The 23,192-nt window shown below is 38.5% G+C and overlaps 1 protein-coding gene across 5 annotated transcripts in view; it reads right to left on the reverse strand.

Moving 5' to 3' along the window:
• SLC10A7 (solute carrier family 10 member 7) overlaps positions 1-23,192 on the reverse strand; it is a 143,500-nt gene that overhangs the window by 85,893 nt on the left and 34,415 nt on the right. For 4 of the 5 annotated variants that reach the window (XM_085058193.1, XM_085058194.1, XM_085058196.1 and 1 more), the window contains exon 5: positions 9,663-9,701. The exons of the other annotated variant lie outside the window; for it this stretch is intronic. In XM_085058193.1, coding sequence (XP_084914319.1) covers positions 9,663-9,701 — 39 coding nt within the window. The remainder of the gene's footprint in view (positions 1-9,662; positions 9,702-23,192) is intronic. 5 annotated transcript variants of the gene reach the window in all.

The following is a 23,192-nucleotide window of genomic DNA, read 5'->3' on the forward strand; positions in this document are numbered from 1 at the left end:
GTACCACCAGAAAATAATTTAGAAAAGGAATTTTGTCATACAATCTTTTGTAGGAAGTAGAAACAACAAATAAACAATTTACTTATCATTTAGGAAAGTAATCAGGAGTAGGTGGGTGGAGAATTGGAATGAAGGTGAAGGAAACAAGATGCTGGGAGGTGCATTTGCTCATGTGTCATGCCAGAAAGGGGATAAACTGCATAAGCAAGCCTGAGCCTCAAGGAATTACCTCCAAGATGGTTTGGATTTTGCTGGGGGTGGTGTTTTGGAGTGGTTTTTTTTGTTAGACATAGTTCCTTATTTTTTTGTTTTTACATGAAGTTAAAATGAAAACTCTATACCACTGACAGAACAGTGTTAAAAGAAGCCAAGTAATGACAGATCATAAACTAAAACAGTTCCCTCCCTCCTGCACAATCACTGGTCTTTTCAAATACATGCCATTAAGGATGAAAGCTGAAGATTGTTTTGATACCTGGAAAGAATATAAGGCAAAATGATAATAATGAAGGAAGCCTCTCTGCAACAACAGAAGTACAACTATTAAAAAAAAAAATTCACTAAATACTCCTGACTCATATTGAAAGATCATGATGGTTTCCCAAAACTGACTGTTAAAAGGCCAACAATAAATAATAAACACAAATTTCCAAAGGAAGCTCCAGTTTTATAACCATGCCTTCCTCGCTAGTTGAGCTAAAGACTTTGTGAGAGCTTTTGACCTAACCTCTGGCACCTCCACTAAGACAGTATTTGTCACCCTGACAGCAAGGGGAATGATTTCCAGCCCCTCAACTTATAGTAATAATGACATCCCTCTTGTTTTCACCCCTAGAGACTGAGGACTGCTGAGTTTTTAACAGGCACTGTTCGATCAGATAGAGAAGAACCACAAGAAAAACAAATCCAGGCAGAGATTTAACCTGTTCTGGGCCAAAAAATCACAAAGCTTAATAAACTAATGTGTTTGGGATATTTTTCCTCCCCTAAAGAGGCAACTTAAGACAAAAGAAAGTTTGTACAGAACAGCGCAGTACTGGTGTTGCTGTTTTTATTACATGCCAGAACTCATCTCTTGCTAGCTACTGAATCCACCTTTGGGGGTCAGAGAAGGAAAAGAGCTCTGTGCTCCCTGATGGATTAGTGTAAGTGACTTCTCAGCACACCAGCTTGTATTTTACAGCACACACACACAGATGCTGGGTGGAACAACTCCTTGTAGCAGCACTAGTTCAAAGTGCTAATCAAGCACAAGACATGGGCTTAAATATTCTTGCTCCTAAGAAAGGGATGATTTTTCTCGACTCCCTCTCACCCCCACACACTTTCCTTATGCAGGTGACTAAAAGCTGCAGCACAGAGGAAAGAACATTGCTCCATTTCAATCAGAAGTTAAAACTTTGGGGGAGAACATTAACAGCAGATTCTAAAAACATTTTCATTTCCTTTTGATGAATTTTTTAAAAGTGAGGGAGAAAATTACATATTTTGTGCATTTCCAAATCTGTCTGCAGGGAACATTTACCCTTAAATCAGGCCAAATGACTACATGTTTGTGTACAACCACAGCCCTAGAGGAATGCAGAGGAATGCTTCTTCTAGTATTAAAAGATACTACAGAGAGGGCAAAATAAAAACCAAATTGTCTTTCACAGTGCCTCCCTTCTCAATTTCTCCTTCATGCAGCAACCTACCTAACATAAAGAACCAATAAATTCAAACATTTGGTTCCCACAGACACAACTAAATTCTTGCAAGAATTTTAAATCTCTTGCTTTACAAATAAACTGTTCACAGTTTTGTAGTCTACATTTTTAACTTTTGAAAAAAGCACACGTATATTTCTCCAAGTATTTGTCAGAAACAAATAAAGCAGCTTTTCAATGCAAACATATTTTAGAACTAATTTTAAGTGGTATGACAAAGTTTCATGATGCCAAGTTCAGTGGCTTAACTAGAAGTCAGATGCCTTGATCTTACTTTATAACAGGTGATATTTTTTCCTGTTAATTTCACTCCAAAATAAAGAGAGTCAAAAGACAGGAAAGCCCTGTATAACAAACAAGAAAACATCACAAACTAGAACCAGGACCTTTCAATATTATGATCTGCACACAAGTTTCACCCTGGCCCAATCATTTTTGTTTCGTTGGGTTTTTTTTTCAAGTGCTGACCATTAACAGTAGTAAGTAAAACAAAAAAAAAAAGAAGCAATTATATTCTTTTCATTAAAATGCTACATTTTCCCACTAGAGAGGACAATGATGTTTCTCATTCATTATGACATAACTGATCTTAGACAAACTGATTTTATGGTAAAATTGTGCATCAGCACAGATGTGATTTACATACTAATCCAGAAAATTACCTGGTTATATAATATTAAACACATATGTTTCCTTCTCTAGATGTTCTCCAAATGATAGTTACCAAAACCAGACACTCTTTTGATTCTGTAATTCATTTGTTTTCACTTAAAATGGAATCAAAGTTATTATAAGTTTCCAGTATTCAGTCTTCATTAACATGAGAGACGACTGCACCACAGTCACAGAGGCACCTTCATTTCCAGTTTCCCCACACTATGCAATCAGAAGAAAGATGCCAGATCACAAAATTTAAGGCACTTGGGATGTCCAGTCTTGGCTCCAGAAACTTCACTCCCTTCTACTTTGCAATTCCTAAGTGACAACTGGACTGTGAGAATAAAGCTGCTTCAACTCTTACAATATCTTTCCAAAGTGCAACAAACACCCTGAATTCTGCCTCTGAATTTTCTTCAGCAAAATCCGCTTTTGCTGCTTGTTTTACTAACTCAAGAAATACTACTGGCACATATATCCCCAGCTTTCTCTTCTCCTAAAAGCCTGCTAATCCATGGAAACAGCAATGATGGGGGCAGGATTCAACATACTGTCTCAAAAGCCACAACCAAGTACCATGCCAAGCAAAAGTACTAGATGAGGTTGCCGACAAAACAAAAGTAGGTGCAAGAAAAGAAATCCTACCTATTTGCTGTCACATGAGGAAGTGGAAAAAGCAGAATACCCAAATATATTTGCCTTTAGAAAGGTAGTAGTTAATTATTTTTTGGCTGCAAAGATAATACAAAGAGATGTATTTAATGGTCTACTTATTGCTATCTTTAAACAAACTTTTTTTGGCAGAACTGACTGCTTGAGTCCCATAAGACCAAGCAAGATGAATTAAATGATCAGTAGCAAAAGCTAATGGGAAAACTAAGAAAGCCCTGAGACTAGCTACAGCCCACATAATTTATACACATTTGACAGCTAATGGTTTCATTTTTTTGTTATTATGTAGATTTCAAGGCATTTTCCTCTTGGCCACTGTAAAAAAAAAATACAGGGACTAATCACCGGCCTTCTACAAGACACTTTTTTGAGACCTTGGCAGTATATTTTCTTTCCTCATGGTTACTGTTACCCAACCTCCTTCTCTGTAGCATTTCAAAGATAACCACCAGCAGTGTTATTTGTTAACTGGTTCTCTGTACTGGCTGGCTCTGCAAATCCCTACCGACTTAATTGGTCTTCTCAGATCAACTATGTCATAAGCGAGACCACGCAGTGGGTCTTACAATATTCAGATTTCCAGTTATCCCTCTCCCCAATTTCTATCCATCCCTTGGGAGCAAGATCCCATTTACTTCTTTTTGAATATTGCTCCTTTACACTTACTGTTTTTTTAAAGGAGTTAAACATTAGTCATAGACAGCCAGATTTTTTTATTGTTATTATTATTATTTTGTAAGATATTCTATGTCTCCTTCTATCTGATGCCCACTCTGACAGTTTGGCTTTGGGAGGGAGATAGGAGATCAGTGAAGGAATACTGGGATGTGTGTGCATCTGCCTAGAAATCCCTCAAAATAATCATGTGTGTGAAGGCTCTTTTTCTCAGCCTGTGCTAAAGGGTCTCTTTCACAGTGAGCTTTGCTATTCTGTCTTGCTTGTACCAAAATAGTACAAACTAACTCAAATATAGTTATTAAACTGAACATGTTATAAAATGCCAGCTCAAGTAGACAGTAAAAGAGAAGGTCTACATGCTTTGAAAAGTTACTTGGCAAACCAGGAAGCAGCCAGTGATGCCTAAGCTTATGATGAGATTGCAGCTCGAGCTAGCAGAAATCAAAATGATGTTAAATAATGATGGGAGATCTGAGCACAGGCCACAAAGTAAGAAAAAGTTACAGTGAGGCATTGTAAGTGGCTCCCAAGACTACTTAAATTCCATGGAACATAAACTCTTCCTGCCAGGTTCATAACTGGCACACACACTTGCTGCTGCCAAGATCTGACATCCCCTTTCATGCAAAAAACAATCCCTCCAGGGTGAGGTGGCTTCCCAAGTGGCTGATTAACAGGGAGAACTTGCCCAGGACTTTGAGAACTACCCCAATCCAATCTGGAGCCCAGACCAGCAGCACCACTGTGCTGCTTCAGAGGGAGTGGAGACCACTTCCAAGAGTGTAGTGGCTCACCATAAAGCAGCTTCACTTTGAAATTAAACAAGACTGAATCTACAATTCAGCACCTGTTATGAACAGACTTCCTGGCAAGATTTCCTTGTAAACAGCTAGCACAGTAAAAAGGGAATCCCAGATGACTGCTCTGCCCCTTTTCATACTGGAAAGACACAATTAAGAGGGAACAAAGGTGTATACAAACATTTGTCTGATTTTAGAAAAATATTTACAATGTTTGTACTGGAAATACTTAAGCCAGATAAGGACATTTATCCTAGAAATAGCAAAGATAAAAGTGATGATAATAAAAAAAAACCAAACCCAAATAAACCTAAACCATTCAACATTCATTAAGGTAAAATAAAGTAAATAAATTCAGCCAATTGGTTATTTCCATATGGTTGGATTTCTTTAAATAGTAATGAAATCATTGCTAAAAAATCCATTGTTATTAAAATAAAAAAGTTGGCTCAGCCTACCAAAATTAGATTTGTAAGTTGCTGGTCATTCCCATAATTAAATCTGTGTCACAAATTTGCAAGAAAAATGGACACTATGACTAATGCATTTACTTGCTGCACTAGTGCTGTCAGGCTGTGTAAATCATTATGCCTGCTAAAGCAGACTAGATAAGAATTCCATACATTTTCATTAACCGACTAAGCTTTGTGTATATGTGAGAAGCTCACTTTATTCTCTGCTAGCTTTAGCTTGCATTTGAAAGACAATGTAAATAAAAACAATAGCCTTGATTTGATGAGCCACGTGGCTGCTCCAAAAATTATTTGAGCTTTTGCAATGACATGAACCAGTTCTGTCCTCTCTGAGAGATGGTCAGATGAAAGAACAAACCCATACACCCTCATTTTGGACAAAGGAGATAAATGGAACAATGGGCACCTGAAATGTGCCTCATTTCATCTTTAGGTTTCAACAGAGAAAGAAAAGCTAATGTAAGGCAGCATTGGAGGAAGTCTTAACCAATGCTTTGCTGTTTTCTCAGGAGTGCAGTGGTCACCAGAGCAGAGTACCCTGAATCCTCTCTCTTCCTCTTGATTTCCTGTCACCACAGACCTTCAGATCTCGGTTACAGCTCTCTGTTTAAGGTGAAGCTGATGGCTGCTCCTTTCACACTTACTGTTCATAACCCTAAGGCACTGAAGAATCAGCCTACACTGACTTACATCACAGGCTGGATATTCTCATGGGTTTCCCAGCCCACAGTCTCAAGCAGAAAGGAGATTAATGAGAGGTAGAAAGACTAGACAAGACTGGTCTAGTCTAGAAGGGCAGAGCATTTTGTGAGGACACAGTGTTCTGGATGTTAGGCCATCTCCATCTCCCACACACATGGCATTGCACTGTCACTGCAAGCTGAGTGCAGCTCTCAGCCAAGCTCCTCTCCTGACTCCAGTGCAGGAAGAGCTCAGTGACAGCTTATGCCTTGGTGGAAAAAGTCAGAGGAGCTGAACCACTCGGGCAAACACCATGGAACAACCACAGGCAGTAGTCTCCTGCCTATTGCTCTGTGATTTGGACATTAGCAAGTATTTGTCATCTTTTTTTAGAAGCAGAATAGAAATGCTTAGGAAGCACAGCAATGCATAAAACATTCAAAATGTCAGCAGACGTATGGTTAATATCCCAGGCAACTTCTTTAGCCTTTAGGTGCAAAAGTGTCCTTTTCTGCAAGTGGAAGAAGCTAACAGAATGCTTTTTATCTCAGCATTTGCATGCAACCTTGTGATAACCAGCCACCCTGTATCAGTAAAACACTATCAGATGATATTAAAACCCCATTAAGAGGAAAAACTGAAATCACTTCTTATGTTCCACAATCATTGTAAACCAAAGTGCTTAAATGAGGGGAGGAGATAATGATATTAACTATCCAACTCAAAGCAATCCTCTGTGGTATGAGCCTAAATATTCTCTTGGCTGAAATTTATGTAAATTGAATTCATCTATCGTTAGTTATTACTAATCTAGCTATATAAAAACACTTTTCTGTAACAATTAGTTTTTTCAAACACTGTTTTAATTAGACCTGGGATGTTATTAAACTAAGTCAATAAAATAATGTAAATATGTACAGTATCATTCCATGCATTGTTTTGTCTGCATGTTTATAGGAATATGGGCTTTGATGGAGTTGAAAAGGAATTACCTTGCAGTTGGTTGGTAGTTTTTGTAAATCTCTTTACCAGTGAAAACACTTAATCCAAGTGCATTTCTACTCATCAAGACATATTTGTCATTTCTATACCTTGTGTATCACAAGATGCTCCATTTCATCTGAATAAGCTCATCTCAGTATCATGCTAACATTATGCTAAGCATTTTCCTGCAGACATTTTGTTCCAGAACTTATTTTAATTTCACTTCTCAAGCACTATTTCCTAGTTTTAAGGGAAGAAAAAAAGCAGGGGCAGGGCAGGAGAGTAAACAGCACAGCACAGCACATCTTTCAGCCCTTTTAAATCAGGCTGTTTCACACTCTCACACACAGCACTGGCCCACAGGGCATAATCTGAAAGCAGACAGCATGCTGTCCTGGCTTTGTCAGGGCTACACACCAGTGCAGCAACTTGCCCATGTGCTGCACATGGTAAGACAAGGAACATAGCAAGAATTTCAGCCTTGCTGAGGTCAGAGCTTCCAAATTATCTCCAGGACATGTGTAAGTATAAGGTTTTGGTCACAAAGGTATGTAACTACATCTCAGCCTGTCCACATACAGCTCATCATTAGACACTCCTTAGAAAAATGCAAAAGTGATTTAGATTCATCCTAATTGAAGACACAGGACATGTGTTCTCCACCTGTAGCCAAATCCATAAGTTAGGCACCAATATAAACTGATGGATTCCCAAAACCACCTCCACCAGGACCTTCCATTGCCTTCTCAGAAGCAAACCAATTAATTATTTTTACATTTAATAGAACAGCTTTGACTTCAAACAAGTATTTATATATACACACATAATATACATAGGCATTTAATGCTTTGTCAGTTTTTTTAACAGCAAACTTTCTTTGTAAGTGACCACATACATGCCAGTGCTATGCTCCACATCTGGATGTACACATCTGGATGTACACATCTGGATGCACTCAGTTAAAGGCCATGTAGACCTACACTGCTGTGACACTACTGGTAAACAACTCTGCATACTTACCACTGCCCCTGGCCTACTATCACATTTCAATCACAAGGTTTATCCCATCAACTTCATAACTGGAGAAGTTTGTAAGAGCAAAGCACTCAGTAAACATATTTGTTTTCTGTCATACATATTCCCTACACTACCATGATTTCAAAGTACAATTACCACAACAAGTGTTTAAATGTGTGGATAAATTTGTAATTTAGTAGCCAGTGTATCTGCAATATTATTCTAAAAGAAATCAGTAATTAGAAAAATTCAGCTGGTACTATGGTTTCATTCTAGTTGATCTTTATTTTTGAAAAGTCTTTCCAGGGAACTTTAAGAATAATGTTTACTGCAACGCGGCTCCAACATTTCCAAAAAGAACTGAAGAGACCAAAAAGTGAAATGATGTAACTACATGTAAGCAGAACTTTCCAATGAGCATGAACTAAGATCAAAACCAAAATTAGGAGTATTACATGAAGACAAAAAACTAACTCAGCTTCTTAAACTGAAATTTATTCAAAGAGCTACAGCTACTAGAAATTGAAAATACGTCTCTGTTGCTTTACTAGGAGCCAGCATTGTAGTCAGATGCAGTGGAGCCTAAAGTCTTCTTTGAAGCCAAAAGACATCTCTGAATGTCAGCTGAACTGAGCCTTTGGGTATTCACAGAAACCTCTTGAACCGAAAGCTGGAGACAGCAGAGAAACCAGGAGCTCGTGCCAAGCAACAAGAGAAAATATCACGCACACACAGACTTCAGAGTTTTTCCAACACTTCCATGGTTTGAGGGAGAAAGTGCTTCCATCCCATGGAAGGAGGACATGACAGGTGACAAAAAAATACAAGTATTTGGGAATTGATATTTTAAATATGTGGATGGTCATCTGTACCCTCAAAAACTTACATTCACCCTCCTAAGTTCAACCTAGTCCCTCAAAACAGCAGCAGCACAATGCATAATTTCAAAATGCCATGCGACTTTCTCTCTTAGTAGTACAGCTTTATATACTTAGACTCCTAAAAACCTGCTTTTCATTTAAAAAAACAACACAAACCAAACCATGAATAAAAAGTGAGTTATTTTGTACTCGCAGTTTTAATTTTCATTTCCTAATTTGAATTCTTTTGTCATTCATTCATTTTATACATCACAGTCCTCCTCCTTGGGACACAAGACTGGAATCACAATCACATACTTCTAAACATGCATAAATTTTAATAAATAAGAACAAATTCAATTATTAGCTGCCCAAATAAATAAAATAGTCACAGTAGTTTGCCAACAGATAAAATAATTTTTTATTTAATATTCATTAGTATCTCTCTAAACAACACATCAGTAAAAGAAATCTATTCTTCCTCTCTTCATAAATATATTTAGTGTTCTTTACAGTGTCCTTTCCAAATGTTTGTAGACCATCAGGACCACAAATACTGCTTTTGCTTTTTAAAGAAACAGTTATATTTCCAGCTGGATTGATTGCTTTCCCATATCTAGCTATTTTAGTGTGTTCCTCAGAGACATCGAGTGGCTCCACTGACAGTAAAATATGCTAAACAAACGACAAGTCACTGAGTAAATTAGCATCTACTCTCTGATCAGCTGGGTCATGTTTTCTTTTCAAAATCCATGGCCTCTTGATAGAAAATAATGAGTATTTGATGGGTCTTATTAGAAAAATCAATATATTGATGCCCATGTCTGAAACATCTGCATAATAATAGATTCTGTTAACCCATTAAGGAGAAAATTAAGATGTGTTTACACATTATTAATTTACCACGAGCAGAGACAATTTATTCACTACTTTTCTCAAGAGTTTAGCAAAGAGAAAACAAATTGTAATATCTGTATTTAAGGGTTTGGTGACATAAATTGAATGATGTTTCAAATTTTTTCCATCTGAATGGCAAAATTCCACCAACAAGAAAGTGAAAAAATACAAACACGCCAATGATACTGTTAAAAATTAGACTATTAAAGCACTTGCTATAAATACTGTGTTACTTACCAAAAAACTTCCAAAAGCGGAATTAAATATAGCAGCTGCCTGAAGAGAAAAAAAGGATAAATATCACCAATGGTAAAATAGCTACAGTGCAAGAACAAAATGTTCCTCCCCCACCCAGCAAGCTATTAGATTCTCCAAATACACACATACACAGAGACCATTAGGCAGTTAGCCACTGCTTAAAAAATTGCCAGTCGCCTGTAACTTATGAAGACTGATGGATTCTGGTTTATGCATTCATAAATAATGTGCTGAAATGGACAAAAGCAGGACGAGAAGAAAAATCCTTGCCGATAGCCTGAGCAGGAATATCCACGAGAACTAAGAATATTACACAGAAGCTTGATCTCCCTGCTTGTGCTCTAACTGGCCAGGAACATTTTTATATGCTGACCTATTAATTAAAATAAACATAAACATAACAAGAATGTTGTTTTTTCATACACGCTTAATTCTGATGAAATATTAACCTGGTAAACAAACTAATTTAGTAGTTCATTGTAACAAAATACTGACAGATAGAGGACTTCTTACAGTTTGACCAATAAATTTAAAACAGGAATAACAACAAACGCAAGCAAAAAACCCCACAATGACCCCATACTTCTGATGCCAAAATGTCATTACTTTTCACTCCACTGTCTTTTAAAATAAGAAAATAAAAAACTTTGATAATGACTTCAGAAGTGTTTGTGCTTACCTAAATATCCAGGAAATATAAGGTAGCAGTATTATTTCTTAATATGAACTCATTAAATTCCAGGAAGTTAAACCTTGAGTCTTGCATAGCTTTCCCCAATTACCAAGAAAGAACAGAAACTCTTGTATGACAGTCAGTCTGATGAAAAGCCACACAGCAAAGGTAAGAGGAAAGGGAGGAGGAAAATCTACCATTTACATGCCAGTTTAGAGTAGAGTCAAATTAATCACCCTGGACACTTCCAGCCACAGATTAATAACAAGAGGTGGCTAGTGAGTTGAGCAAGTTTGAATAAAGTCCAAAATCAGGGTAGGAGCAGTAGCTGAACCTGCCTTCTGCTCCATAAGAGGATGCAATGAAAATGAATGGGTAATGAGATCCTTGGCTCTAGAGAGCTTAGCTTTCTTATTCAAGTTCATAATTAATTCAAAGCTTTGATAATTTCATTAGATTCCTCCTCTGCTGGCCCTATCAATAAAAGATGGCACTGGACCACAGCTCCTCAGTGCCCCAAATACAAAAACAAATGCAGACTGGGAAACCCTTTCCTGACTTGCTTACTAACAGGGACAATGGCATATGGCACTCCATGTTGTGGAGGGAGCATCTGAATAGATACAGCTAAATAAAACATTATAGTTGACAGTTGTAAACTACAGTAACATATTTTAACACCTCTTTCACATCAGCATTTCTTTTTTGAACATAAAAAAAAAAAAGAGGCACAAGTCCAAACACCTTCTCTTGCCAGAGATCATAGCTGAAAGGCAGTGTGAGTAGTACAAACAATTCTTCAACAAGTGTGAATTAAATCAGGATTTTCTATTTGTGCTTGAAGCTGTGCAACTGATACTTTCATGTAGCAAGGCAAAGACACATTACACCCATCCACAGGAAGCTAGAGCATGGCTACCAATCCTGCTTTGGGGACCATTCAGAGGTATGACATTTTTTTACTTAAAACAGGCTTCAATTCCACTTCCCGGAAAAATTCTGTACCTGGAAAGGTATTAAGGGAAGATACTACATGGTGATTTTTTGGCCATTATCAAACTTCTTTCTTCCTGATCCATCTGGAAGATTTCTGGACTTTTTAAATATTCTCAAGCATATAACAGGGACTAAGACAACAATCCTGGGCAAATTTTATGCTTCAGTTATTTAGCCAGTCATGTGCAAAAGTCATAATTCACAACTGGTTCAGCGGAACACTAGTTGGCAATTTTTAATTCCCTTTCTCCAAAGTGTCAAAAATTACCCATTTTAAATGATTAAACACTCATTACAGGCAAAAGAAGAGAAAAAAAAAAAAAAAAAACGAACAGGAAGACTGCGAATTAAGCTACAATCACTCCGATTATTTGCCTCAGCAAGGGGGACATATATATGTCAATTACTCTATCTGCAGTTTTCTTTGTAAACATTTCCCCTGCAAAATAAACTTAGAAATAATTTCTTCTCATAGTCACAAACTTTGGCCTTGTATTTGTGGTTCTGGTTCAGTTTAAACAAACTGGTAATAAACTGAATCAACTGTTCCAATTTGTAATTAAACATACCTAGTAGCATAACCCTGTAGAATTTAAACACTTCTGTGCTTCCAACTCCCTTCTATCAAAGAGATACATACCTCACAGGGCATTGTCAAAATTAATTCATTCCTTAAAAAGCACTCTGAAATCCTTAGAGGGATGATACAAATAAACATTAGTGCTGACATATGATACAGCCAGGCTCTTCATTTTCTGTTTGAAACATTTATTACTCACTATTATTGTATCACTTTTTTTAGTGTTTGCTCTTTTTGTGCTTCAACCGATATCAGACTATCTGCAGTCAGCTTAAATGAAACAATAAAACATGAAAACATTTAGATGTCTTTATAATACCCCAAGTTCAGATTTGCATGTCTTTGCAAACAGTTCATTGCACTTACCATTAGTATGAGGGGAGAGTTCTCTATAAAATCCATAGTAAAATCATTTCAAAAGGTAAGTGCATAGCCATGTATCGAAATGTAGTTTCAGACCACATTTAAAAGCAGCAGTACTAACAGCTAGACAAACCATTCAAGTTTATATCAACTCAGAGGCATGGAAGTCACAGCTAGGACTCCTAACAGGGCAAGTACAGAAGAGCATCACTTGAGTTAACAATAGTACACATTGGCTCCACTAAACAGCAAATTTACTTGTTATGAGGGAAGTACAATTTTACACAACTGTGTATGGCACTGGGCTTGGGGGAATGCTCTCATGGTCTACATTTTCAGGCAGAATTCCAAATGAGGAGCAACCAGGCCTCTTATGAAGGCCACCTATCTGGCAGCACTTGGGAGAAACTTTCCTCTTCTCATACCAGAGTCTAGCACCAAGCTTCAGCCCTTCATCTCTCACCTCATCCTGGAATACATGCATGGAAAACACTGCTAAAGTTTCTACAGTGACAGCAATAAGATCCAAGACAGTCCTCCTGGCAACAAAGGCTGGTAAAAGAGCCTGGAAGAAAAAGGCAAAGCCACAAGCAAGGGGCTGAGCAATTCCCCACATTGGGGACCCAGATGCAGCAGCAAGGACCCACAGCATTCAAGTACATGTGACTGGGCAGCAAATCAACCAAGTGTGTTTAGGTTTCGACAGCACTAAATACAAAACACATTCTGACCTTTGTTTCATTGCCTCTTTTTTTTTTTTGGTAACAAACTAAACTATACTAGAATCTATCAGACTAGATATTGTTTTGATAATAGTGTAATGAGACTACATTAAGCAACAGAAAAAGATACCTTAGCCACATTTGGAACACCTGGGTCCACCAGCAACATTTTACCATTATCAGCACAATTTCAAATAAATTGGTATGCAAACTAAACTGGAAATTTACTGCAGAGTACAGGAAAACAGCAGTGCCTCACAGCTCTGTATGCGGACCACAGAAAAAAGAGATTTTTCACCAATACATACGTACTGCTTCAATACTAAAACATTTGATTCTCGAGTGTCATTTGGCAGCCTTTAGGGAGACAAACTTCCTAGCTGTACTTAAGCCTACACTTACCCCCAGGCACCCCACAGCTGGGAGAGCACATGCTATGGACACCAGGGCCTCTCTGACCCCAAGTCATCCCTGCTCCATGGAAAGGACATTCCAGGGTCAAGGCCACAGATGCAGAGTAATGAAAGCAAACAGCCTCAGAACATCCTGGAAGGAAGCAGCCTGGGCAACATACAGTGCTGCTGCTCTGTGTCTGTCTGCAATTCCCTGCAGTTAAAACCTTAGCACTAGTGGGATGTGCCACACACTAGTGGGATATACAGCTCGAGTATGAGGAATAAGACTAATTATCCTGTTTAACACACATGGCCCAATGAAGAAGAATGAAAAACCCAAGAACTGGGTAGAGACAAGGTAGAAAAGAACTGGGGAGAGACAAGGACTCTCACAGTTCTACTGCAGGATTATGCAGCAGAGGACAGAGAATACAATGTGGTAGAGTAACATTTTACAGCATCAATACTATTATTGCAAAATGTAATACAACTATGTCTCCTATTTGACAGGAGAAGAAAGAAAAAGAAAAAAAAAAAGGGAAAAGAGAGAGACTGAAGAAAGTGATGGAAATTATTTGACTGAACAGAACAGAAAAGGAAATTTTATGTACCCAAAGAGTTCACTGTAGCTCAAAAAGGTGGAAGAAGGCAGGACATCAGAAGTAGCTTGAATGAGTTGGCAGAGTACCTTCAAACAGTTCCTTCAATCTCCTATTTAAAAATAAAATCTCACGTGAGTGTTACCACAGCTCATGTCTTAACTGCTGTTTCCAATAACAAGATGTTACAGCTCTGTAGAAAGCCATTTGCCACAGCACTGTTACTGCAAACAGAATATAAATATATCTAATAAGGTTTAATCTGTGTTGCTGTTCATAACTATTCATCTGAGTTCAGACAGGAAAAAAAAAATATATATATATTCAAGTTCCTGGTTTCGAGCACTAAATTGAATCAGGTGTCCTCTTCTCTTAAGAAAATTAAGTTGCTTTTGTGCAAGAGTGTTTTAATGAGAACAGAGCCTGCCGACATTGATAAATGGGAATGACACCAGAGAGAGCATGTAAGCAGGACAATATGTGCATGTTACAGTCTTACAGGCTATTTTTCACTGACTATCCTGAATGACTTCGCTGTTTCTTAAGGGGCCTATTAATCTCAAATTTAGTTATTACACAACGTTTATTTGAACATATATTCTGTGGATGATGACAGTTAATAAAGGAAATCTTTTACAAGCTGTATTTTTACATATTGTTCCAACTGCAGCTCCCAGTCATTCTACTGTATTGATGGAATAACCTAGTTATGATGCAGCTTTAAAAAAGGCACATATATTCAGATTCCTTTCTAAGCATATGGGGACTCTTAAATAACTGTTAAAATGCATATAAAAATCCTGCTACAGCACGGCAAAAATGAAAGAGGCAGTGTTAACTGCTCAACAAAATCTCCAGCTGCCCAGTTGCCCCCTCCAAGGCAAAGCACATGCCTTTTTAACACTCCAGCATCATCTCTGGGAAACAAATAGGGTCTAGCTTTGATTTTGATGTATGTTCACTCCATACTGAATTCAGCAGAGGCTGGAGTATGCATCTTACACAGGAATCTGGCCCACGTGCTATATATGTGGTACAGCACAACAACAGTTGTATTACATTTACAACAAAACAAAAAACACACAAAAAACCCAAACCAACAACCAACCAACCACACAAAAAATGAAAAACACAAAACACAACAAAACCCCACAAAACAAAACAAACAAAGCTCCACAAAACCCAGACTTTGATCCCAACTCAATTTTGAGTCCAAAGAAATCTTCCCAAAAAATGTGTGCTGATGTTCAAAGTCTCTTATAAAAATACCAAATTATTTTAGTAGAGTAGAAATGTACATAACCTTATGCCTTCATATTAAAAAAAAAAATCTAAAAATCCAGAGGGACAGAAATCCATACACACACAAAAAAACTACACCTACCAAATCAAGAATCCTCCAGAACATTAACAAAAAACTCCACCAAAATATGGAGGGGATTATGTATTTATCCACTGCCATGCCCCCTGGATAGCAAAGAAATCACCTAATCCCTAACCCCCCTCTAGAGCTTTGCTGATAATATAAAAACATTGCTTTATTTCACCCACATTCAATAACCACCAAGTTTTATGGAAATTACACTGAAAAGGCACCAGAAAATGAAAACAGAATAACTAATCTGTTGCTTGTTTGCACTTCAGCAGGGGAACATCATCCAGAGAATGATGCTCTCCAAACACCACGCTGAGCCCTCCAAAGCTGCACACACTCCAGGTCTGCTCCAGGCTGGAAGAGGTTGCATCACCTGAGTAGAAGTTGGTGCTGCTTCAGTCAGCCACAGCACTCTGCCACAAGCAGGGCACAGAAACAAGCTGGGGCCTCTGCTGGCAGACAGTTATTGTCTCTTACCTTTTACCAGTCACATTGTTTCTGTTCAAAGTCAGCATCATTCCCTGGTTTTTGTAGTTCCTCATACCCTACACTGCCTTTTGGTAAATAGTATTTATAAATATAAAAACATCTATCAGAAGGGCGTCAAAAGGAAACCTTTTTGGACACACTTATTTAGTTTATGTGGTGCTTCCCATTGAAGGATTTTTCTGTTTCACCAATAATTTTGGCAATACTGAGACAGATAAAGAAAACTATCCCGCTCACTTTCCTTTTGTTAAAAAATGCTGACTTGTCTCTACTAAGAGCAATTGGGATGGCTCAAGGGAGTTCTGGAGTGTCAGCATGGTATTTCTCACCCAGAGGCAGGAGAAGGTGGAAACTAAAAACCAGGAGAGTATATGCATTAAAGTGTGGTTTTTTCCCAAGAATGTAAACATTTGTGAACAATTCAAATGGTAAACAGTCATTCAGGTATCAGGAGCTTTTATGTGTCACTCTGCAAATCTCCACCAATACTAATATATAAATGAGTAACAGGAAATCCATGTTTAGCAAAGGTTGGAAAGCAACACTACTGCATGGCTGGATCATTTTGCCTGAGATTACTTCTATAACTGAGCTGAATGAAAATAAATACTTTTGTCATTTGTATCAGAAAGATGACATGAATGAAGCCAGGAGGAAAGAACCTCTATCAGGAGTTGGAATGTCCATTTTTCCATTGAAAGAACCAAGATTTGGTCTCCTCTGGTACAGAGGAGATGAGGTGCTTCAAGGAACAGTGCCTAGTGCCTGACTAGCCTGCACCATCAGCTGTACAATATTGTCACTTTGTTCACAGTTTCTTAGCTTTATCCTAAATGGTACAGGTGTACCCACACCAGATGCCCATGTAGCTGTGTAGCAAACAAAACTTGTGTGATGCTCACAAAATTCAGAGGAGAAAAGGCCTATCTAGGCTGTGTTCAGAAACACAAATGTAGGCAATGCACAACTTTTGCAAAGCCTTGTCTATTCCTTCCGGTTGCCAAGGTTAATGGAATCTTCCTATCATGATCCTCTTCCTTTCAATAATGAGAAGGGCTGTAAGCAGAGACAGCCACCAATACTCTCACCTCATCTTCGTATGACAGTCCTTGACCAGCCATACCCCAAACCCAGCAGGACCCTGAAGATGTAGCTTAATTTTCCCATCCTCCTGTCAGCTGCAGCACAAACCACAAAATCACTCTCATAAGACACAGTGCCTTCCACTGTTGGTTCCTACATCACACACCCCAACGGAGCAGTGACCTCAACACCTACAGTGGACTTTTGAATACCAACATGAATAAACAGAGGCAGTTTCTCTTTTTTTCCTCATCTACTTAAATTGCCAATGCAAACATTAAGATTACTGCCCAGTGCCAATGTAAACATTGGCACAAGGAGTGATTTAGAGCTGGCAGGCTCATTACAACACAGGCTTTCTCATACCAAGTACACACGTGCATAAACACCATGCTCCAGCATCTGACTTACTCCTCCACAAACCTCATGTGGCTTTGACACACCAGAAAGTTCTGAGTTCCTGGAAAGGTTATATTTCCATCATTTCTCAATGAAGGAAAAGCAAGGCAACTTCCCCCTTGTACCTACATACTGCGAAGTGTAAGCCTTTGCAGTCATACACTTGGCCTGTGAAACACGGCTACAGGGCAAAAAGGTAAGAATTTAACTAGTCACTGGCATTTTGGTATCGAAATTACCCACAAGCCTTATGCACATAATGAATTTCTTAGAGGTTTATTTAACAGTGAAGACACTGGCTCTCACACCAGAACAAAAAGATTGCTGAACAATGATTTAATAAAGGAGGCTCAGCTGAACAGTGGTAAACAGGTACTGCCAACTCGTTCCTCTCTTATGTCAAACACTTCTTAACTGTAAGACACTTTTTCTCTGAAAAACAAAAAAAGATATTACTGTGGAAGGTATCCTCAAAAGGATAAAGAGCAATAACAACCTCCCAAACATACTTTTATTTAAGTTCACGTTTTCTGAGATCTTAAGCTGTGATAAAAACACTTAAAGGTCTTGTCCCCTGATTCTTCTGGAGACACATCATCCATAACATGATTAGAGGTCTAGTTAAACAATGCATCCCACAACTCCAAAGAGTATTACTTCCCTGTTGAAGTGAAATGAAAGCACAAGGCCACTTTTTAAAAGGTGCCCTTTGCATTAACTGTAAGGCTGTGCCTGCACCAGTATTTTTCTATAAATATCCCACTGTCATATTGCTTTCTGGGCAGTTAGTAGCAGAACCAGACATTTTAACTGCTATGCCATCAAAACCAGCTCAGAACATTGTTATGAAAGTCCTTGTCACTGCTACCACTGGTAACAGCTTCACTATTAGCTGTGCAATGCCAGGAGATGGGAAATATAACACTAATGCAAGGGAGGCCATAGCATGGGGAGGCTGGCTGAAGTAGCAGCTTTGTAAAATATAAATTAAGTGTGGCACTCTGCACAGATTCATGAATCCTGAGCTCTGGAGCTCGTGTCAGAATTTGTCATCTCATCAACAAATGTCCATATCTCAAAGAAGTACAATTTATTTTTGTTAACCTAACCCAAAGGTTAGGCTTTATCCTAAGTAGTATAAGCCAGTAGTGTATGGTGCTAGAAATTCCCTTTTTATGAGCCTAGTCAAAGCTCTGTACACTGTGGCAGAGGTAGAAAGAGAAGGAAAAGAGAAGTTGCAATGAATAAGCAAGAGACCAACATAACAGCCATTGCAGGAAGGTTAAAAAAGAAACAATCTTGATGCATGAAACTGCATTCTTTTAAATGCTGCTCAGCTACTTTCATCCTCTATATTAGCAATTCATATAACTAGAACTTACATATGCACAGAGTAAGAAAGTGCCTAAATGTGCATCTTTATATATTACATATCCCCAAAATATGCCCAAGGAATCCAGCGGTGGATCAGTAACAACTGAAGGTCCGAGCTACTTTTCTCTGAAAACAAATTAACTACACCATTGGTATTTACCACTACCCCTCTTCTGAATCGTGCCCAAAACATCCTTAAATTCTAAGCAGCTGGTTGCCTCCATTTTCCAAGTGGACTGCTACAGCTCCTAATCCAAATGGGGTAGAGGGGGCTTGTCTTCCATATCATGCGAGGATTAATATTCAAATGCCAATCAAGTCTAGGTCAGGAACTTGGTTTCACAACTACTTGACAAACAGCAGGACATCATGAACTACAAAAATGCTGAAACTGTTCTTTGGAATTTTGCTTCATATATGTATATATTTATTATGTAAACATATGTACGAAATAGATACAAATTCATTAGTAACTAAATTCAAGATGTTTTTATTACTTCCTTGAAGTAATTTACTTGTCTCTCTAATGGGTCATATAGACTACTATATAACCACTACTTCTCTAAAGAAAAGGTGGAGAGAAAACACTAAACCCTATGGGTTTGATGTACAGAATTCTACTTATGCTCTGTGGAGAGCAGAGGATAAAGAAATCAATAATTTTGTGTTAAGTACAAAGGCTCTAGCAGGACACGATAATGTTACTACCTGTTCTGTGATGGTTATTCATGGACACCCAGTGAGGCAAGGGCTATAGAAGAGAAATTCTCCATCATGCCCAGAACATCCTGTACCTGCACAAAGTTTGCAGGAGTGATCTAAATCCAGAGTTCTTTTTTACCACACAGTATTTCAGTAACATAAGATGTTCTATGATGCATAAGTGGACAACACGGTGTGAGAAGCACATTCAGTACTGCCAGGTCAGCAGTGTGAGAGCTGCCAACTTTGCTCACAGCAGGAGGTGCCAGTGCCAAGACAGACACACTTTCTTATGAGCAAGGCAGAGCAGCAGCACACGAGAACACAAAGATAAGAAAAACTGGGGTATCCAGATGTGTGAAGAGTAGAAACGACACCTTATACACTAAGAGCCATCACAAATGGCATCTTAGACAAAACTAAGCACCAGCTAGATGAGCAGCACCTCACCTATCAAACAACTTCCTATCTGACACACTAGCTGCATTTTGTAAAAATAGCTCTCACTTTCAGAAGTTCAGTTTAGACAACAGCAATTTCTTTGACTAGTCTGTGATCAGCACTTTGGGATGTAAAACAGACAAATAAGGATGTTAGCAATCCCATCTGGCTAGTATTTTGAGTCGCATTTTGCCATTGATAGAAGCTTGATAAAAGACAGAGAAAGACTCAGTATATCAGGTCATATCATCACAAGGAAAAAAATCCAACCAAACGAACACCAAGCCCCCCCATCTGTCTGTGGAACAGATTGTAATCTCTCACATACATTCATTCTAAAACCCAGTCACTATTTAGTCAATTGTATTGCAGGAAAGACCTCAGAAAAATATCACAACATCGTCACCATCTCATTGAATCAAAGTTCAATTTGCTCTAACACCATAACAAATGTATTCCTGTAATCTGTATCTATATCCTACTCTCGTGGAACTATCAACAAAATTCAGAGTGATATACTTATCTACAATATATAAAAGAATCATACCACCACTATAAGCTGTAGTGTAGCAATATAGTGGCAAAGCATGAAACAGTAATCAAAGTCCTGAAAAATACACCATTGTCAGCACTGTACACTGGTACCAGTGTATTATAGCACCTTGGTTTCCAATAAATCAACCTAAGTGCCTGCTTTGGTAAGCACTTCGAATTCACTGTACATCAGCATTAGGGGGGTAATGCACAAAGAAACAAATCAGGAAATGGGACTTGTAAATAACAATTCAATTAACAGATTTATATTACTCATATCCTAATAAACTTTCTACCCACACCTACATGCAAACCCTCCTACAGCCTTCCCCCCTTCATTTACATATCTGTGCAGGCCTGCTCTTTTTTCTTCCGAGCCCCTTTGCCCTTTCAATCATGAAGTATATTACTCCACTGTCAGAGCAAAGCAGTTCCTAACAACAGGGAGCCCAGCTGGGATAGGAAGAGGGCAGCAGGCTCAGGCATTAACATAATAATCCAACTGTGTTCCCCCAGGCCCTTAGGGCACACAGCATATTAGGCAGCCCTCCTGCGCCGCCCGCCGAGGCTGCCGGATCACCTGCCCATCAACCTGTGGCAGTCGCCCCCACCTCTGCCCATCCAGCTCCTGCCAAGCCCCCATCCCAATTACCTTCCCACAAAAGACACACATCCATTTTCCGTGCCTGCTGCACATCCACATTTACTCTGTTCAAATGCACCTTGCCTGGCCATTTCCAGCAGACTCGCTCTTTGCCTTTTAACTTTTGGGAAGTCCAGGGATTGGAACGGGATGTACTGCTGCTGCCAGCAGGATCCACACCTTGCAACAAGATTTCAAACACAAAGCACTGCTCTCCAGGTGCAACTTTCAGCCCTACCTATCCTCTGGATTCTTTCCTGAAAGAAAGAGCAGGGAAAGCCAAAGAGGTAGACACATGCCTTTGTTATTTCTGTGCCAAGCCATCCAAGGAAACCAGGTTAGGGTGGGCTTGTTTGTTCTTGCTGGGGTTTGGAATGCTGGAGCATTTTCAGCAGTAAAGTTATCCACAGTCTTTGGTACGAGGTCTGCCACCATGCAGGACACAGCTACTGATCAAGGAACAGAGCCCATGACAAGGTTTCAGTGCCCAAACACATGTATCTGATATTTCCAAGAATCACTTTAATGCTGATTTCAGATACAAGACCTATGAAACTGTCCCATTTAAAGAAGGCTTAGAATTGTACTACTCTTCCCAACTAACATTCCTTAATACCTTAAAGATATTCCCACATTTCAGATGCTTTGGATAGCAAATTACAGCTCAGAATACTAATTTGCATATACCCTCTACTGAGCCCTTAAAAAAAGAATACATATTTATTATGCAGTGTATTTAAATGCAGTTCTGCAACAAACCCTTTATGTACAGTATATATGCTGCTTATACAAAGTACTTAACAAAAAGAAAAATAAACACACTTGCCAGTAAAAATGAGTATTTTCCTCATATTATACAAGACAATCCCAGAGACTACTAGGAGAAAAGCTTTTGGTTCTAATATATCTTTTATTCTCATTAAAATATACATATTCTCTAATTACCCTTAACAATGGAAGGCACACCAGAAATGTAATACAGTCTTGTTAAAATAACATTTTGCAGACTGTGCAAAGCCCAATTTACTTGAGCACTTGTGAAGCAAAATTTCCCTAACCTCATTAATTTTCATTAATCTAGCCCTCTCAAAGAAGGAAATATTCAGAAGCAAATGTGCATTTTATTTTAAATGCTTGGTTGTTATATTATCAGTACAAAGAAGTGCTATGCATAGTAATCCATGTCACAATAGCCTGTCAGAGAAAGACCACAGAAAATAACATTAGCTATATAATTTAAATATTTTAGAAGGCAATCCTTAGGCAAGCTCTGCCTATTCCTATTCCTCGAATACATAACAGTAACAAAAAGTATACATTACGAAAACCATGTCACATTTTAAAAACATTTGCTTACAAGCAATTAATTTTCACAACACAGACATTCTTTTCTGCCATCACAGTCATAACTTGTTAGCAGCACACCCCTCTGAGCTGGGAAGGGAGCACAGTTAAAACAGCCCTTTGCCTTGAATTTATGCTGGGTCACAAGGTCACCAATAAAACACTAGGATAACCTAGGGGTTTGCTAAGTATTTTATATAGTCAGGAGACTTCTTATACAGCCACAAGCTCATTTATTACTACGACTTGATTTAGATTTTTAGGATCTGCAATTTAGAGAGGAAGAGCTTTGTCAACTCTCTCCTGATCCTTCCATCATCTCTTCTGCCACACAAACCAATTACTATCATTGTCAGCATAAAACTGAATAGCACTTGGAACTACAACTTCCAAGAAAAACTACAGCTTTTCTCCTTCAACACTTCTAAACACAGATGACTTTGGTTAGCCAAAAACCAGGAAAAGGACCTGACATTTTTAATTACAAGAGATCATAAGAACACTCATAGCTTTCTGGAGTTTGTTCTAATTAATTTCTTTTCTTCCCCATATTAGAAGTCAAAAGCTCCACAAACTAAAGTAACAGCAAGTAGTACCTGACAGGCTGGAAAACCAGATATTCTACAGCAAGAATTCTCTGCCAAGAATTTGAGTATAATCAAGTCACCTAGCAGCTTTTGCAGTTGGTGGTGAACCCTTTGTGATTACGTACATGCTGCCATTTGCAGACACGTTGCAAAAAGTTGCAACGTTAGTTACATTCCTTATTTTTTCCTATGAATTCCTGTTTTGTGAAT

Source organism: Lichenostomus cassidix, chromosome 4, assembly GCF_008360975.1.
Source record: "Lichenostomus cassidix isolate B80296 chromosome 4, HeHo_3.0, whole genome shotgun sequence".
Classification (NCBI taxonomy): Eukaryota; Metazoa; Chordata; class Aves; order Passeriformes; family Meliphagidae; genus Lichenostomus; species Lichenostomus cassidix.